The 20,008-nt window shown below is 40.7% G+C and overlaps 1 protein-coding gene across 3 annotated transcripts in view; it reads left to right on the forward strand.

Annotated features, from left to right (window-relative positions):
- LOC124619396 overlaps positions 1-20,008 on the forward strand; it is a 111,170-nt gene that overhangs the window by 45,780 nt on the left and 45,382 nt on the right. For all 3 annotated transcript variants that reach the window (XM_047145762.1, XM_047145753.1, XM_047145769.1), the window contains exons 6-7: positions 6,552-6,666; positions 7,316-7,495. In XM_047145762.1, the coding sequence (XP_047001718.1) occupies positions 6,552-6,666; positions 7,316-7,495 (295 nt within the window). The remainder of the gene's footprint in view (positions 1-6,551; positions 6,667-7,315; positions 7,496-20,008) is intronic.

The raw sequence follows: 20,008 nt of genomic DNA on the forward strand, positions 1-20,008 counted from the left end.
CTTACGACTTATCTTAGAAGAAAAATTAAGGAAAGGCAAACCTAAGTTTCTAGCATTTGTAGACTTGGAGAAAGCTTTTGACAATGTTGATTGGAATACTCTCTTTCAAATTCTAAAGGTGGCAGGGGTAAAATACAGGGAGCGAAAAGCTATTTACAATTTGTACAGAAACCAGATGGCAGTTATAAGAGTCGAGGAACATGAAAGGGAAGCAGTGGTTGGGAAGGGAGTGAGACAGGGTTGTAGCCTCTCCCCGATGTTATTCAACCTGTATATTGAGCAAGCAGTAAAGGAAGCAAAAGAAAAAATTCTGAATAGGTATTAAAATCCATGGAGAGGAAATAAAAACTTTGAGGTTCGCCGATGACATTGTAATTCTATCGGAGACAGCAAAGGACTTGGAAGAGCAGTTGAACGGAATGGACAGTGTCTTGAAAGGAGGGTGTAAGATGAACATCAACAAAAGCAAAACGAGGATAATGGAATGTAGTCAAATTAAATCGGGTGATGCTGAGGGAATTAGATTAGGAAATGAGACACTTAAAGTAGTAAAGGAGTTTTGCTATTTGGGGAGCAAAATAACTGATGATGGTCGAAGTAGAGAGGATATAAAATGTACACTGGCAATGGAAAGGAAAGCGTTTCTGAAGAAGAGAAATTTGTTAACATCGAGTATAGGTTTATGTGTCAGGAAGTCGTTTCTGAAAGTATTTGTATGGAGTGTAGCCATGTATGGAAGTGAAACATGGACGATAAATAGTTTGGACAAGAAGAGAATAGGAACTTTCGAAATGTGGTGCTACAGAAGAATGCTGAAGATTAGATGGGTAGATCACATAACTAATGATGAAGTATTGAATAGAATTGGGGAGAAGAGGAGTATGTGGCACAACTTGACAAATTTAGCATTGGAGGGCAGGGTGGAGGGTAAAAATCGTAGAGGGAGACCAAGAGATGAATACACTTAGCAGATTCAGAAGGATGTGGGTTGCAGTAAGTACTGGGAGATGAAGCAGCTTGCAGAGGATAGGGTAGCATGGAGAGCTGCATCAAACCAGTCTCAGGACTGAAGAGCACAACAACAACAATTCTTTTTTTACTGCAGATGTTTTATGGCCTGCATATGCATCTAATACCAACAGGCAGCGTAAACCAAGCATTGCGCCAGGACGATGATTCCACTGATGTAAGAACACTTATGTCTTTCTTTCTTTTGGTGTCAACCATATAATTTGTCAAAATATACGGGAGTTTGGTCAGCATGTCCCATCTGACCAAGAAGATATTGCTTTTCTGCACGCCGCCTAATTATAAAGCGCTGAAATTCCACATGTTTTTCTTCATAATTTTTTGGCAGCTTCTGTGCAACTGAAGTTCGCCTTCGAAGTGAAAAATCCCAGTGCTTCATAAACAGATCAATCCAGCTGTTAGTAGCTTTAAAATTTTTGATTTTTTGCTCTTTAGCAATTTCATGTACCTTAATTTTTAAAATTTTGATGTTCACAGGCAGGAATTCCTGATGCTGTCCCTTAACAAATTCATTTAAAATCACTTCTAGTGCATGATATCGTCCACACTTTGGCCCACTAAATGCTTTCGTGCTACTTGAACATTGAAGTATTTGTCTCTCTGCAGTCGCCATCGCCTGGCATTGCTCTCGTCAACCGCGTATCGCAGAACTGCAGCATGATTAGAACTTTGTTCCGCAAAAGAAATAACTCTCTTCTTGAATTTGGCACTATAATGAAAGCGCTTCGTTATGGTTCACTAATACCAACAAGCACTTCACAAAATTCCACGAAGCAATAGGTGCCGCTACGTGAAATCTTAATGAGCCCCAGCGTATCAACTCGTGCAACAATCCTAAAGCCTTCTGCATTGTTGGTATTTTTGTGTAAAGAAATTTATTTTTGTTGCTACGAATATTTGAAAGGCTGCTACATTTCAAGATGAACAATACGGAATTTCTGTTTATTTCATTGGATAATGTATGAAAATGCAGTGGTCGAAACTCGGGCCAGAGAAAAAAGCTTGTCTTCTACCATTTTAATTTATTTACTGACTCAGAGGTTTTGACGCCAGTATTTATCTTTGTGCCTGCAAAGCATGCCTGTGTAGCACTACATATATTCGACGGCAGCAGTTAGTTGTGGCGGCACGTACCAACATTTTTCAGAACTTCCACTTACTTTGCACTAGATTCTAAGCCGCAGGCGGTTTTTTGGATTACAAAAACTGGAAAAAAGTGCGGCTTAGTTTCAAGTAAATACGGTAATTACTTTAATAGTATTCTTCTCTCCATTAATATTGTATTGAATCAAACGACATTTCTCATTTAGTCTCTATTGATAATATAGTTTGATACTATATTCTTGAAGTAAATGCATTGTATAAGTTCTTGCGTCCAGCTATATGTTTACAGATGGTTTCTTTCATGTCTGAAAAAGTTGCATAACTTCTTACAAAAAGTGATCTGATGATACACCAAAGCTTCTGTAGGCCATTTTGTCTTTTATTCTTACCCATGTCTTTTAATTTGAAAGAGTATAGCCTATTATTGAAGCTATACCTGATCTGCCCACATAAAGTTATCGATGTCACATTGTTTAAAAATGGGTTTTATTATTCTTAGTTCATTATAAATTGCTAACTCTGTTAGCTTCTTTCCATTATTATTCAGTGTATTTTCACCCTCTGTAACTATATTCTCAATAAGTCTCTTACCAACTCTGGCATAAGTCTCCCATGTTAAGTATATAATCATTTTTCCTGCAGTGTTCTGTAACTGTAACTGGTCATAAAATCCCTTAGCACTTTGAGTTCTTTCTTCTTCTGGTGCTCCCCCCCCCCCAGTCGTCAGTCTTCTGACTGGTTGGATGTCTCCCACCCCCATTCCTTTTCTGCACCAAACTCTTCATCTCAGAGTAGCACTTGAAACCTGCAGCCTCATATTTGCTGGATGTATTCCAATCTCTGCCTTCCTCTACAGCTCCCTCTAGTAGCATGGAAGTTATTCCCTGATGTCTTAATTGATGTTGTACCATCCTGTGCCTTCGTCTTATCAGTATTTTCCATATGTGCCTTTCCTCTCCGATTTCTGTGCAAAACCTTCTCATTCCATACCTTACCAGCCCACCTAATTTTCAATATTCTTCTGTAGTACCACATCTCAAGTGCTTTCGGGAGGACGATGGTTCAAACACATGGCTGTCCATCTGATTTAGGTTATTTGTGTTTTCCTAAATTGCTTCAGGCAAATGCCGGGGTGGTTCCTTCCCTAAACACTTGGGACTAATGACCTTGCTGTTTGGTCCCCTCCCCCAAATCAGCCAGCTCAAGTGCTTTGATTCTCTTCTGTTCCCATTTTCCGACAGGCTACGTCTCACTGCCAAACAATGCTGTACTCCATTCTCAGAAGTTTCTTCCTCAAATTAAGACCTATATTTGATACTAGTAGACTTCTCTTGGACAGAAATGCCTTTTTGCCAGTGCTAGTGTACATTTAATGTCGTCCTTGCTCCATCCGTTACAGTTATTTTGCTACCTAGATAGCAGAAATCCTTAACTTCATCTACTTTGTTATCACCAATCCTAGTGTTAAACTTCTCGCTGTTCTCATTTCTCCTACTGCTCATTACTTTTTTTCTATTTATTCTCAATCCATATTCTGTACTCATTAGACTGGTTATTCTATTCAGCAAATCCTGTATTTCCTTTCACCGAGGATAGCAGTGTTATCAGAGAATCTTATCATTGACATTTTTTCAGCTTGAATTTTAATCCCAATCTGGAACATTTCTTTAATTTCCATCATTGTTTCTTCAATGCACAGATTGAACAATAGCAGTGAAAGATTACATCCCTGTCTTACACCCATTTTAATCCGCGTACTTCATTCTTGGTCTTTCACTCTCATTATTCCTTCTTGGTTCTCGTACATGTTGTATATTACCTGTCTCTCTCTGTTGCTTACCCGTATATTCCCCAGAATTTCTAACACCTTGCACCATTTGACAGTGTCGAAAGCTGTCTCTAGGTTGACAAAGCTTGTGAACATGTCTTGATTTTTCTTTAGTCTTGCTTCCATTATAAAGTGCAACGTCAGACTTGCCTCTCTGGTGCCTTTACCTTTCCTGATCGTCATCCAACACATCCTCAATTTTCTTCTCCATTCGTCTGTATATTATTCTTGTCAGCAACTTGGGTGCATGAGCTAAGTTGATTGTGCAATAATTCTCACACTTGTCAGTTCTTGCAGTCTTTGGAATTGTGTGGATGATATTTTTCCTAAAATCAGATGGTATGTTGCCAGACTCATTTTTCCTAAAATCAGATGGTATGTTGCCAGACTCATACATTCTACACACCAACATGAATAGCCGTTTCATTGCCACTTTCCCCAGTGATTTTAGAAATTCTGATGGAATATTATCTATCCCTTCTGCCTTATTTGATCTTAAGTCCTCCAAAGTTACCTTAAATTTTGATTCTAATACTGGATCCCATGTCTCTTCCACCATAGCAGATAAATCTTCCCCCTCATAGAGGCCTTCAATGTACTCTTTCCACCAGTCCACTCTTTCCTCTGCATTTAACAGTGGATCCCCATTGCGCTATTAGTGTTGCCACCCTTGCTTTTAATCTCGCCAAAGGTTGTTTTGACTTTCCTGTATACTGAGTCAGTCCTTCCGACAATCATTCATATTTAAATTTCTTCACATTTTTCATGCAGCCATTTTGTCTTAGCTTCCTTGCATTTCATGTTTATTTCATTCCACAGCGACTTGTATTTCTGTATTCCTGAATTTCCCTGAACATTTTTGTATTTCCTTCTGTCATCGATCAACTGAAGTGTTTCTTCTGTTACCCATGGTTTCATTCCAATTTCTTTGATTGCCTTTCTTGAGGTATCCATTTCTCTTCAACTGAAATGCCTACTGAGCTGTTCCTTATCACAGTATCTGTAGCCGTAGAGAAGGTCAAGCGTATCTCTTCATTCCTTAGAACTTTTGTATCCCACTTCTTTGTGTATTGATTCTTCCTGACTAGTCTCTTAAATATCAGCCTACTCTTCATTACTACTAAATTGTGATCTGAATCTGTGTCTGTTCATGGGTATGCCATACAATCTAGTATCTAATTTCAGAATATCTGGCAGACCATGATGTAATCTAACGGAAACCTTCTCGTATCTCCCAGCCTTTTCCAAGTATACTTTCTCCTCTTGTGATTCTGGTGCATATACAGTAAAGACAATATGGAGATACGTCCTCTCTGAACTATAAGATGTGACAGTCTTTTATTTATTTATTATTTTATTTATAAAAGTGTGCAGATATATTCTGTTCTTTTATGCTTTCTGCACTCACTTGAGATTCCAGCAGCAGCCCTTTGTTCTTGTGATACTCCGCAATGGATCATCAAATAATTCTGAAATTTGATCGTTTCCTGTAATTTCTTTTTCATTTCAATGATGGCAGCAATATCAGTTTTAGCTTTACTTAATTCTTGTTCCAACTCTGTTTCTTTATATGCCTGACCTTGTACATTCAACATTGCTATTTTAAATACTGGACTTGCATCCTCCCCAGTTTTTCAAAGTGGGCCTGCTATAATGTCTTCTACTGTTCTGAGGTGATGTAACAAGAAGACCTTGTTGGAAAACCACCATGCTAAAACTGAGACAGCAGTACTATGGGTCTGATTCTGTTTCCTGCCTGCATGTCTCATGTGAACTCCTTCCTCATTCTCTTGCTAACTATCTTAGAAGAAGAAGAAGAAGAAGAAGAAGGAGAAGAGGAAGAAGGTGTTTGTTTTTTTCGCTTCACTCTGAGACAGTCTTTCCCACTTGTGGCACAGCCAAGGCTTCAGGCTTGAACTGGTCTAGCTTATCAGTAACTTCTTCTACTCTTGGAACTTTGGCCTCACATGATCAAGTTGCAGAAATGCTTCCGTTGGCACAGTGCCCAATGTCTGGGTATTTCAGATATTTTGAACATCAAAACGCTAAGTGGGTCCAGTGAGTATAGGAATGTGTGTTCATCCACACAAGCAAAACCACACACTGATGTAAGGCTACTCAGGGAGGTCACGCAGTATTATTCCTGAGGTCCATTCATGACACCACATCCTATCTGTCTTGCATCGCTCAGCATGTATCATGTCACACATTGGGTTGTGTGAGTGCTTTCGTTTTTTCCCCACTTGTTCCATCCAATAAACATTTTCATTTGAACTGGATTGCCCAAGGAAGAGTACGTATCCTTCTCACCTCTGTGAAATGATCTGTCGTTGCATGGGCTCAAGCTCACTAGACAAAAGCGGAAGCGTTCATGAGGGAGAATGTGGGGGTAGGGTACGGTCGCGATTTGGAGATAAAATTTTATAATTTGTTTAATTTTGTGTGTTTTATGTTTCACACCATGCCTTTCCTTATTGTCCTCTTTGTTTTGTACAGATTGGGTGTCTCACAGCCTCATTCAAACTTATATAGGTATTTGTATTTATCTGCAGTGTGTAGAGTTTATAGCGTAAATATATTTACTTTTCAGTGGAGCAGAAGCATCGTTACATCCAGCCATCGTGCGGCTAGGAATACAGTATAAATCAAGGGTTGTGACTGGATCAAATGCTCGTTGTGTAGCATTATTACATGCAATTAAACAGGTAAAGATATGGTTTATTTTTGAATATGTGATATTACTTTTGTAGAGAGGAAATGTACTTCGTTTTTAAAACCAAATACCTAGTAGAAAGTGAGACTTTACTATTTCTTTGCTCTTGGAGCCTGTAATTTTCAATTAATTTTGACCAGAGTATGTTTATATTTAATCATAGCTACATAATTGAAAGCTGATTTCTTCCTGCATATCTCAGACTTTATCATTGTTCTGTGTCCGATGCAATTGAAATTCAGGCTAAACTGCACATTTTAGTACAATAGAATAAATATAAATACCTTCAGCATACCTACCTGTTATGATTATCGTACTTTCTTTTCCAGAGTTCTTTAGTCACATAACTGATGTCTGCCTCAACTAATTTCACCCCTCTGCTCCCAATGTATTTTCTGTCATAGTATATAGTCTCACAGATTGCATTTAGCAACATGACTGTAATTTTTATGGAACATTATTCTGTGCATCATTGCGTGTGCTGCGGTATTACTTGAAACTGTGTAATAGTAACTCAATATATTGAGATTGTTGAGCTGTTGTATAGAAGATCTTAACTAAAATATGTAACTTCTAGCAGACATTACTTCATTAATCAGGTTTTGGTATTGATGAGTGATGATTATTTTAAAACTGTGCAGGTGATTGAAGACTTTCACACGCCCTCACAACAAGAGTTCTCACGCGGTTTGGAGAGCTCCTTACGTCAGCTGACAACATATCTTCATGCCTGCCGTCCTCTTCCAGTTTCTGCAACAAATGCTTTACGTCATTTGAAGTGGCAGCTGACATTGTTGCCAAACAATGTGACAGACTCTGATGTAAGTTATCTTCCAAGTCTTTGGTAGCCAGATAAGTGTATTTGGTGTTCATGTGGCACTGCTTTCCAGGTAGTATACATTTTACTTGACCTAACAAAATTTTCCTTTGAAATAATGTAAAACCCATGAAATTTACATAAACTTTTTTATATTTTGAAAGTTATGTGGTTGTATTGAAACATTATTACAGTACACAATTTACTCACATGCGTGTTGCATCTAAAAAGCAAAACAGAATTATTGAAGAGAAAAGGAAGTATCGGCAGTGTAACGAAGTATATTCACAAATAACTGACACTGTAAATAATTATTATATGCTGGATTGATTGAAACTGATAGAAGTGATTGTGAGACAAATATTTGGGAGGATCTGGATTCATTTCCCATCTGGCCATCTAGATTTAGGTTTTCCATAGTTTCCCATAAATCAGTTAAGGCAAATGCCAGGATTGTTTCTTTGTAGAGATCACAGTGGTATCATTTTCAATCCAAATATGTGCACCATCTCTAATGACTCTGTTGCTCACCATTCTTTTCCTGAGTGAGTGAAATATTTTAATGTTTGACTCCTTAACTGGAGAAATAAAATATGAATATTTTATGGTGCTGCTGCAACTACTATTGCTGTAAACTGGAAAGGAATATGCATGTGTTAAGTACCATTTACAAAATATGACAAGGAAGTTATAACTGAAATTAAGATTAGCTTCGAAGTTAGGATTGAGATACCTTGTCTCTCATCTTCTAACCCCTTGTGTTCAAGAAAGCTGTATTGTAAAGATTTGTAGCAAGAGATGGTGATAAGATAGTTTTTCTTTCAAAGGTAGCACATTTAGCAGTTTACTTTTTAGCACATGAGATTTTTTAAAAATGAGAAAAGATAAAGTGAAATCACACATGAGATACATCAATAAGCAAAAGGTATAAAATGTTTGTGCAATCATTGATGCTTATACATAAGTGCATACTTTTGTGTACCTGCAATTTGACAGATGGGTCATTCCATGTCAAAGGGACCTATTAAAAGGTGTCCCCACTCAGCCACCTCCAAATCTGATTAAATTTCGTGTTAAGGTTCTATGTGGTCTTTGATGGTTATGTACAAAATTTCAGTCCAGTATCTTCTGTGGTTGAATTTTTAGAGACTTTTAAGGAGAGGCTACTCATTTTCAAATCACATACGAAGGTGCAAATGTTCTAGCAGACATTCGGTCATTTAATTTAATATACACAGACACCTTTTTATGCTGAATCACACCACGGCAAAAATTATGGATTTAGCCATACCTAAATACAGATAAAAGCCTCTAAAGTGGCTAAAAAATTCATTGCACTATTCTGAGAGCCAAGGTTTGACTGATCACTGCTACTTTTCATATGAACCAAACACACCAAAACTTCAGAGGGTTATTTCTACCTTTGATGTCTGTTTGTGGATACAATTTAATTAACATTGGATGCCTAGATGAAAATATATGCATTTGCAAAGTTGACAAAAATTTTCTACATTTAAATTTTAGGGTATTTTTGAGGGGCAATATCTCAACTTTGTCTTGTTCAATCCTTTTTGCTTGCCACAGCTGGAAAGAGCATGCTTTAGGCTTTCAAAACTATAGTGTGTATTTTCTGGATCTCGCATACTGATGAGTAAGGTTACCTATCAAAAGTAGGGAAAATTGATTAGCGAGAAATACAAAATATTAATACAATTTCAAGGTTTAAATAAAAAAATTTATAATTGTAATTTTAATAGTAGAAGATTTGCTTGTGGTTTAGGGACTGTAACTATGCTAATAAGAAGTGTTTTTACATTGGTTTACGTTATAGAATATAAATATAATAAATCCTCAGAAAATTCTGTTAATATTAAAAAATCTGGACGATCATATTGGAACACTACCTCGCTTTAAATCATTTTAATCCTACAATGCATGGGGGTGCATATATGCATTGTCACTCAGTTTCCATCGACATTATAAAGCAGGATACATTGCTGAATCACCACGTTCAGTTGTTGCTTTCAATATTGGCAGTTTTCACAGTGTGTTTTTTGTGCAGTTTAATCTTCGGTGTTGGCATTGTACAATCTGTCTTGGTAGTTTGAATAACCATTGTCGTAGCTGAAGGAATGCACTAAAACAATATATTTTGATACATTAATTTGTATATTTTATATACATACAAGTCTGAATCTGCTATGCTTCAAAGCAGGATATTCACGTGCTTTCAGAACTGCTTGTTATTAGTTAGTAAACTATTGTATCGAATGAACTAAGAGACTCTTGCACCCTGCTACTTTGGTGGATCAGATGGAGCTGATTGTGATAAGTCATCACCATTGTATTATGGAAAAAGTCACCTACAATCAGTTAAGAAAATGTCACCATTGAACAAGAAACTTCCACGACATAAGTCTGGTCTTGATTTTACTGAAGATGCCCCACTTTGTTATACCATAATGCCTTCTTGATGGCAAAATTTCAATTCCTGCAGAAGGCTTGGTGCAACCTGGTTGGTAAAGAAAAACATGTAATCAAGAAGTCTTTAACACCAGTAACCATTGCAATGCATGATAGGTTGAAGTTACTGTCTAATGAAGGTTTTAAGTCTGGCCAGAAAATTTGTACCAAATGTAGACCTGAAGTGGCCCAAAAAGAATCATACCACCAGGATAAGCAAGAATCACCATCCACTGAAGACATGGATGTTGTTGTTACTTGCTTTACTGCTAGTATTTCATTATCATCACTTGGAGAGTCACCATTAAAGCTTCAACGGATTAGTAAAATGATTCAGTGGGATAAATAAAGCACAAAGTTCTGAAAGCCCAAGGCAGCATTACTAAGGTAATTGCCACAACTGCTGGTGTGAGCCAAGTAGATATTGCTCAAATACAAATGGAAGAGTGCCAAAAATGTAAAGATATGGACACCTTAATTGAAGAACTTAAGATAAAACTACAGACTTCAAGCAATTGCAGTAAAGTTCAAATTCAGACCCTGGTCCCAAATCACTGGGCTATTGAAAATATGGCTAAAGAATTTCCTGTTTCAACTATAATGGTGAAGAAGGCTAGGAAACTGAAGATGGAAGGTGGGATTTTGGCAACACCAGCAAACTGAAAAGGGAGAAAGCTCAATGTTGAAGTAAAACAAAAGTCCTCATTGTTTTTGAAGATCATCAGTTTTCTCGTTTATGTCCTAGTGAAAAGGATTGTGTTGCTGTAAGAATAAATGGAGAAAAGATTCACAAGTAGAAAAGCCTTCTCCTTTGTAACCCGAAAGAAATGTTCATTGCTTACTGTAAGCAAGATGTAAATCAGCTGAGCTTCTCAATGAGAGCTCAGGCCAAAATGGTGTACTACAGTACACACATTCAGTAGTGTATGTGCAATCCATCAAAATGTCAAATTAATGTTGGCTACAGCAACATCCATCTAAGATGACTACAAGAATTCGATGAAAGAAACTGTATGCAGTTTGGAATCAAAAGATTGTATGCTGCAACATTGTGAAGAATGTGCAGAAAAAATACAACTAGAGGCTTTTCTTGAAGATGCTTTTAAAAACGTTGACTCTGAAGAAACAATGGAATACAAGAAATGGGCCCATACTGACAGACACACACTAGAGTCATGTCAGAGAACTGTTGTTGATTTCATGGGGGCACTGATTTTGAAAATTACCAGTTTAAGAAACCATCACTTTGTATGAAAACACAACATTTATACCTTAAGCAGCTAAAAAGAAATCTCACAGAAAGTGAATTAATTATATTGATGGAGTTTGCTGAGAATTATTCATTTGTTGTTCAAGATGCTGTGCAAGGATTTCATTGGGAGAATAGTTAGGCCACATCAGTTTGTTGCCTATTTTGGTGGCAAAGGATGTCAGAGTATTAGCATTTGTATGATCAGCAATCTGTCTCCATCGTGATACTATTGCTGTTCATGCGTTTCAAATAAAGTTAATAGCACATTTAATGACAAAGATTGAAAACATTAAGAACATTTATTACTTTAGTGATTGTTCACCTGCTTAGTATAAGAATTTCATCAATTTATGTCTGCATGAAAAGGATTTTGGCATCACTGCCAGATGTAATTTTTTTGGAACGAGCCATGCTAAATCACCTTGTGATGGCACTGGAGGAACAGCAAAAAGACTAGCAGCCTGTGCTAGTTTGTAGAGGTCATTAGATAACCAAATATTGACTCCATAAGATTTGTTCAAACTCTGTGATGGTAATATTCCAGGCAAACGGTTTTTTTATGTACCAAAAGAAGATATTGAAAAAATTCAGCCTGATCAAGAAACAAGGTTCACCATGGGACATACAATATCTCGAACAAGAGAAAATCACCAGTTTAAGGCAATTAAACGTAATCAGCTTAGAGCAAGCAGAGTTTCCAATGATGCTACAGCTTTGATAATTCATGCCTTCGATGCACATGGAGAAATTCCAGCTATGTGAATCGCAAGTTTACAGCCAGGAAAATATGTTGCATGTATCTATGACAATTTTTAGTGGGTTAGAAATGTGTGTGAAATTTCACACGAACAACAAGAAATCATCATGAGCTTTGTGCACCCGCACAATTCTGCTTGTTCCTACCACTGGCCAACTGTTAAAGACACCTGCTGGATTCCTGAGCAACATATTTTCATGACTTTAGAAGCAACATCAGTGTCATCATCAGGAAGACAACACAGTTATCCACAATCTGCCCTTGACAAAATTGTAATACTGTTTAACCAAAAATGGAACTGACTCTTTAGTATTTTTGTTTTGCAGCTTTGCTGTGTTGAGTATTTTACGTGTTTTTATGGCATGTGTTTAATTAATGATTGAAACTGATTTATATACTGGAACAAAAAAAGATTAATTATGGGACTTCAAGAGCAAAATATTTCACTTTTCAATCTTCTCGAAGTGCTAAAATAATAACTTTTGAAATGTGTTATTACTCGTAAATATGCAAGATCAAAAAATTAAACTATATACCTTTGAAAGCTGAAAGCATGCTCTTTTCAGCTGTGGCTAGGAAAAAAGGATTGAACAAGACACAATTGAAATATTGCCCCCAAAAAATACCCAAAAATTTACATGCAGATAATTTTGGCAAACTTTGCAGATGCATATCTTTTCACCTAGGAGTCCAATGTTAATTAAATTTGATCCATACATAGACATCCAAGGTAGGAATAACCCTCTGAAGTTTTGGTGTGATTGGTTCATATGAAAAGTAGCAGTAGTTGGTCAAACCTCAGCTCTCAGAATAGCACAACAATTTTTTTAGCCACTTTAGAGGCTTGTATCTATATTTAGGTGTGGCAATAATCCCTAATTTTTGCTATGGTGTGTCTATGTATATTAAAGAAAATGAATAAATGTTTTCTAGAACTGCTAAAAAAGCCTAGCAAACTTGGCCCATTTGGACTTTTTTATGTATTGCAAAGATGAATAGCCTCTCTTTAAAGGCCCCTAAAAATTCAACCACTGAAGATACTGGACTGAAATTTGGTATACAAGAATCCAAGACCATATAGAACCTCCACACCAAATTTCATTACATTTGGAGATGCTTGAGTGGGGAATGACCCAGGTGCTACTGTTTTTGCCATAATGAAAATTAGCTTTCAGAAGAGTGTCTGGCTTTCTTTCTATTTGATCAGTACAAAAAGAACCCACCTTTTCTTAATTATGTTCATTTGCTTTTATTTGCATATATTTCATTGTAAGAATTCCTGTATTGGCACAATGCTTGCTATTCTTCATCAAATCACGAGTGTTATTTACAGCTGTCATCACTTCTCACTTCCCATGTTCCACACCTTTCTAGTTACTAAGCTTCCTTCCTGGAGGTCTCCAGTCATCATTGCCTGATGTTCACCTTCCTTCCATGTTCTTGGAGAGCATTCCCTCTTCCTTCTCCTTTGTGGAGTCCATGTCCAAACTCGTTTTGATCACCTGCCATAATCCATCCTTTCTAGATGGACAAGCACAATAGCTGTTGAGCTTCTATTGCTTCACTTAACATCTTGCTGGCTCCCATAATCTCTCTTGCTGTATTATTCTTCACATGGTGGATCATCTGAATGCTTTGATGTTTTATATCTCCAAAAGCTAGCCTCTCTCTCTCTCTCTCTCTCTCTCTCTCTCTCTCTCCCTCCCTCCCTCTCCCTGCCTGCCTGTTATTCAACTCCCATGTCTACACCATATGTAACAGGACTGTCAACAATGGATTTATAGATGAATTTCTTGGTCCTTTTTGTTATTTTACTATCCAGAAAACAGAAGTGAATTGTCTTATTGCACTTAGGTTTGGTGTATTTTGTTATTTATGTCAACTCTGTGTGTACTGTTGGATGGCAACAATACTCCCAAGTATCTGAAAACATCACATCCTGTGATTTTGCCAGTTCAATGTGTAGGTCTTCCACATTCCTTTCTCCTACTGCTAAATATTAATTTTTCTGCATTTTGACTGTCAGTCACCTTTCTTCATATTCTTACTTCTGCTTTTGCACCAAGTAGGTTGCATCATTCTTATCTCCAGCTACAACAACCTAACTGTCAGCAAAAGAAGGGTACAATGTTTTCTGCCCTGTTTTATCAGTTTCTTTACAGCTCCTTGTAGACTTTAAATAAGTTTGGCAACCTAGAGCACCCTTGTCACTTTCTTTGCAATAGAATTTTCTAAAACTGTAGTTATTGCTCATTTTTGTGGTAAATGAAAACCATAGCTACAAAAATTTGTTCAGTGAATGAATGTATGTTGGAATTGGTGCATTTCTTCTTGTCCAGTTTCTAGTTGCTAATTTATAATAGATCATCTTTGTAGTTTTTCAGCACTTATTTTCCTTAAAGGCTATCAATACAAATAAGGATTATTTTGATGATAGTGAAGTCGTGATCCTCAGAATGCATTTAACCTTCTCTCACTACTGTTCTTTAGTACACATAAATCAATCTGAAATCAATATATATTTAAGAAAGGAAGAGAATATCCAGTAGCAGTAAAAATGAACATTTTTTCCAGTCATTGTTTAATGTAATCTGTTGCACATCAATCATCACTGTCCTGTGTTACATGAGTGGATTGTATAATCATCTCTCAGTTATTATTTCCAATTTAGGAAGTTTTCTTCAACATTATTTTTCAATTAACTGCCTTTCCCTTTGTCAAAATATGCTATATGGTTAAGTGATTCAGAAATTCTTCCCTTTTTTATTTGAAATCATAGTTTTATCATCTCAACTTGCAATTACATTTGCATAATTGTCAAATCAACAACTCCTACGCCACAGCTTTGGTCACTATATATCATTATAACGTCATCTTTCTCTTTACGTACAGCAATCAGCAATCTCTCCGCATCTTTCAGAACTTTCTCCCCCCCCCCCCCCCCCCCCCCCCCTCATTTTTAGCACAACCAGGAAGGGTGGGCGTTAAAGCTATCCATATATAGGGTGATACAAAAAGGAATAACAGATTCCAGTTGTTTATTACAGACACACTATGAAAGATAGAAACTTAGTGTGCTTGTCACTGGATAGGGGAAGGTTTATTGAGTCTTACGTTTGCATGGACGTGAGTGCCAAGCATTCCTCAAGAAACATCCAAATAGTAATCCCTTTCATTCCACACGTGAATCAACAGGTCCCTGTTTATTAAATCAGCAGCTTCAACAATTCGATTTCTTGGCTCTTGAAGAGTAGCTGCCTTAGGTGGGACAAAGACTTTGTCTTTCATGTACCCTCACAGAAAAAAATTGCGAGATGTGATGTCTGGCAACCTCCACCTGGGAGGCCAAAGACAGTGAACAAGATCTTGTTGTCCACCTCTTCCAATCCATATGACATACATGTCCAACCAGTATTCTTCCATTTGCATGTGCAACCGGCATTCCAAGTATTTTGAATGCCAATCATAAATTTGCTTGTGCAGATGTGGCCTCTAGCTGAATTGATGGCAGAATACATGTTGCACTTGAACTATGTATTGACTTCATACATATTCCAACACAGAAAATTCTCTCTCTTGTGATGTAGTTGCCGTTGCTACAAACAACAGTGCAGCTGTGTCAGAACTTTGAACCTTCCTGTTTCCAGTAACATGAACAATGTGTTTCTATTTTTTGTAGTTTGCCTGTAATAAAAAAATTGAAATCTGTTCTTTCTTTCAGAATTACCCAGTACAGTCACTATTACTGCACACAACATTGTCTAAAGCACAGACATATGGATCGTATATTGTACGACTGCATGCCTGAATATTGGTATATTTCTTGCATTCATTTATCCAAAAAAACTCTTCCATCTGGCCTCCTCACCTTCTCAGAGCAAACTTAAGTTAATTGAAATCAGTAATTTGACCCTTCTGGACTAATCAGTGCACCATCAGGACACTCCTAGAACTTCATAAATAAGCATCTGTAAGTGATCTGTAATGCACTTACAATGGAGGGTACCCATCCGTACCTGATCTCAAACACACATTCCATTTACTCAACTACCCCTGCCCTTTCACAGCCTTTGAACTTCTCAGTGTTCACAAAAGCAATCTGATGATTCCAAGTTCTTTCATATTTACCCCAGTGTGCCAGTACTACACTACCTGGCGAAAAAGTGAAGCACCTAGAAAGGGAGGAGGGAACGAAATGAATCCTCAATAGTTGAGAGCCTATGTGATGTTATTTCAGAGATTACAAAATTGAGTCAGATTTACGGAGAACTTAGCAGTATGAGCCCACTAACCAGTTATGACATTGCAACCGCTCAGGCCTGGATGCATGTAGTGATTCAATTGGCCAGGGTGTCATGAAGCCATTCTGTCCTCTCCTGAAGGCACCTGTAGTAACTGGTCCTTGATGTCGTAAATACTGGTTCTGGGACAGAGTTGACGTCCAAGTTGGTCCACACATGTTCTATCAAGGACAGACCTGGGTATCGTGCTGGCCATCAGAGTACCTCAATATCATGCAGACAATCCATAGAGACACGTGCCATGTGTGGACGACCATTGTCCTGTTGAAAAATCACTTCACAATACTGTCACATGAGAAGTAACACATAAGAACACAGAATGTCCGTGACATACTGTTGCTTCGTCAGAGTTCCTGCAATCACTACCAGCCGTGACCTGAAGTCATACCCAGTGGCAGCCTACAGCAAAATGCCTCCCCCTGCGGGTCCGGGGTAAGAATAGGCCCGAGGTATTCCTGCCTGTCGTAAGAGGCGACTAAAAGGAGTTTCAACCATTTCAGCCTTTCCATGTGATGGTCCCCCTTGGGGTTTGACCTCCATTTTTCAAAATTCTACAGAAGTACGAGCCTTTTGGGGAAGGACGCCTTACGTGGTGTACCACTGGTCCTCAGTGCACTAAGTCCTTGGCACTCAGCATTGTACCGGCGTTGTAACCATACCCACTATTCCTCAAATTGGGCCTAAACGCCTGATGGGTTGTACAAGTTACGCCCATAGTGCGTCCCCATCTGCACCTACGATCATGATGGACTTTCCATGGCACCAGAAATCCAGCACGGTAGCCAGCCCGTTGTGGTGGGGTCGTCATGTACCCTCTAGGTTGTAGCCCCCTGACAACACAGGGTCGTAATGCCGATACCTGAGCTGCACCCTCCCCACGTCGGCCAAGGAGTAGATGCCCATCTCCTTGGGGCATCAGGACTCCCAGCAACGGTCATTCTGCCAGGTGGCCCTTGCTGAGGCTGGGTGGCGCCCGTGGGGAGAGCCCCTGGTCGGAGTGGGTGGTATCGGGGCGGACGTTTCGCAGATGAAACGTCAACACGTATCAGGTCGCTCTGCGGCCGAGTCTTTCAAACGGAAAGGTACTGTCTCTAGTTCTGGTTCTCCTGCCCTTTCCCCATTGGCCACTCCCTGGGAGGAGGGACAGGCCCGCCGGCTTGGGGCGAAGTACTTCCCCCGCTATTTGGTCTGTTCTCGAACCGATGGGGGGACGTTCGCCACCTCCAAGCCCGTGTTCTTTGTTCAGCACATTGAGGACATCTTCGGGGAAATCGAGGCTCTCAGTAAGATGCGTTTGGGGTCCGTTCTTATAAAGACCACCTCCGCCACACAGTCGGCGGCGCTCCAGGCATGCGACCGCCTAGGGGATATCCCAGTGTCCATTGTCCCGCATCTGACACTAAATAGGACGCAGGGGATTATTTTTCATCGGGACCTACTGCTGCAATCTGAGGAGGAACTCAGGGCCAACCTGGAGCGCCGAGGCGTGCATTTGGTCCGGCGAGTCCAGCATGGCCCCAAAGACCGTCGCATCGACACCGGGGCCTTTATCCTCGGCTTCGAGGGGGATGTTCTCCCGGAGAAGGTAAAGTTGATGTGCTACCGGTGCGACGTGCGACCTTACGTCCCGCCTCCTATGCGCTGTTTTCGGTGTATGCGCTTTGGGCACATGTCGTCACGGTGTGAGGCTGAGCCCCTTTGTGGCGATTGTGGACGTCCTCTTCATGAGGAACATACATGCACCCCACCACCTCAGTGCATTAATTATTCTGGCATCCACTCGCCTAGATCCTCAGACTGCCCCGCATATCAGAAGGAGAAGAAGATAGAAGAACTCAAAACTTTGGATCGTCTCTCTTATTCTGAGGCCAGGAAGAAGTATGACCGCCTCCATCCCGTGCCGTTGACCACTTCGTTTGCCTCAGTTGTGTCCCCTCCTTCCGCGGTATCCTCACCCCTATCCTGTCCCCCCTCCACCTCCTCCCCCCATCCGGGGTCTCTGCCTCCGCCTCCCAAATCCCTCCCTTCCAAATCCTCCTCCCCCATGGCCCCCGCCCCCTGTGCCCCAGGGGCCACCCTTCCTCTTCCTCCTCCTCCTCCTTCTCCTGCCCCCCTGCCGCCTGAGGAGCGATCCTCTTCTCAGGCGTCCATCGGGGCAACGTTCCGGACCCCAGCTTCCGAGGTCCGGCGTTCCAAAACAGACCCCGCACGTGAGGACCTTCTTTGGGTCCAGCCCACCGCCCCTGTGCCTCCTCGGACTTCCAAGAAGGCCCCCAAGAAGAAGTCTCTATCCCCCTCTCCACCCCAGCGCGTTTCGTCTGACGCTCCATCCGTGAGTCGCTGCTCCCGGCCGTCCTCAGTTTCGCCGGGACGCTCTGCTGCCAGGCGCTCAGCTGGCCTCTCGTCGGCAAATGGTGATGCCCCTCCTACACCACCAGGGACAGCGGCCGCAGCTGGCGATGACTCGATGGAACAGGATCCGCCTCCCGCCGGTTGTAGCGTTGTTCCCTTGAAACTTGGCCCTCCGCGGCCGTCGAGGTGACCAGCTATTCCCCCGTCTCGTTCCCCCTCCTTTTTGACTAGCGATGGCCTTGTTACATTGGAACATAAGAGGTATTCGATCTAATCGGGAGGAATTACAACTGCTCCTCCGCCTGCACTGTCCGCTCGTCCTTGGTCTCCAGGGAACCAAGTTGCACCCGACTGACCGTATTGCCTTTACCCACTATACCTCGGAGCGGTATGACCTCAACCCTGTGGACGGTATCCCAGCTCATGGTGGGGTCATGTTGCTCGTTCGGGACGATGTCTATTACCATCCCATCCCATCCCATTGACCACCCCACTCCAAGCAATAGCTGTCCGTATTACTCTTTCTGCTTTTACTTTTTCAGTTTGTACCATCTACACTCCATCGTCATCCACTGTTAGTCGGTTGACATGATGCACCTGATTGTTCAGCTTCCCCCGCCGTTTTTATTGTTTGGCGACTTCAATGCCCATCATCCCCTTTGGGGCTCTCCTGCATCCTGTCAAAGAGGCTCACTCTTGGCGGATGTCTTCAACCATCTCAATCTTGTCTGCCTCAATACTGGTGCCCCAACTTTCCTCTCGGACTCTACTCATACCTACTCCCACTTGGACCTCTCTCTCTGTTCTACCATTCTACCACTCTTGCCCGTCGGTTCGAGTGGTATGTCCTTTCTGACACCTATTCGAGCGACCACTTCCCCTGTGTCGTTCGTCTCCTGCACCACACCCCATCCCCATGTCCTTCGAGCTGGAACATACTGAAAGCTGACTGGGGACTTTACTCCTCCCTGGCGACCTTTCCGGACCATGATTTTCTCAGTTGTGACAGTCAGGTCGAATACCTCACGGCTGTTATCATCAATGCTGCCGAACGTTCCATTCCTCGTACTACCTCTTCTTCACGTCGCGTTTCCGTCCCCTGGTGGAACGAGGCTTGTAGAGACGCTATCCGTGCTCGACGACGTGCTTTACGCACCTTTCGCCGCCATCCTACGTTGGCGAATTGTATTGGATACAAACGGCTGCGAGCGCAATGCCATAGAGTCATCAAAGACAGCAAAAAAACTTGTTGGGCCTCTTTCACCAGCTCCTTTAACAGTTTTACTCCCTCTTCTGTCGTTTGGGGTGGCCTGCGCCGGCTGTCGGGCATTAAGGCCCACTCCTCGGTACCTGGCCTGACCTCAGGTAATGAGGTCCTTGTTGATCCTGTGG

This window comes from Schistocerca americana, chromosome 1 (assembly GCF_021461395.2).
Source record: "Schistocerca americana isolate TAMUIC-IGC-003095 chromosome 1, iqSchAmer2.1, whole genome shotgun sequence".
Taxonomy (NCBI): domain Eukaryota; kingdom Metazoa; phylum Arthropoda; class Insecta; order Orthoptera; family Acrididae; genus Schistocerca; species Schistocerca americana.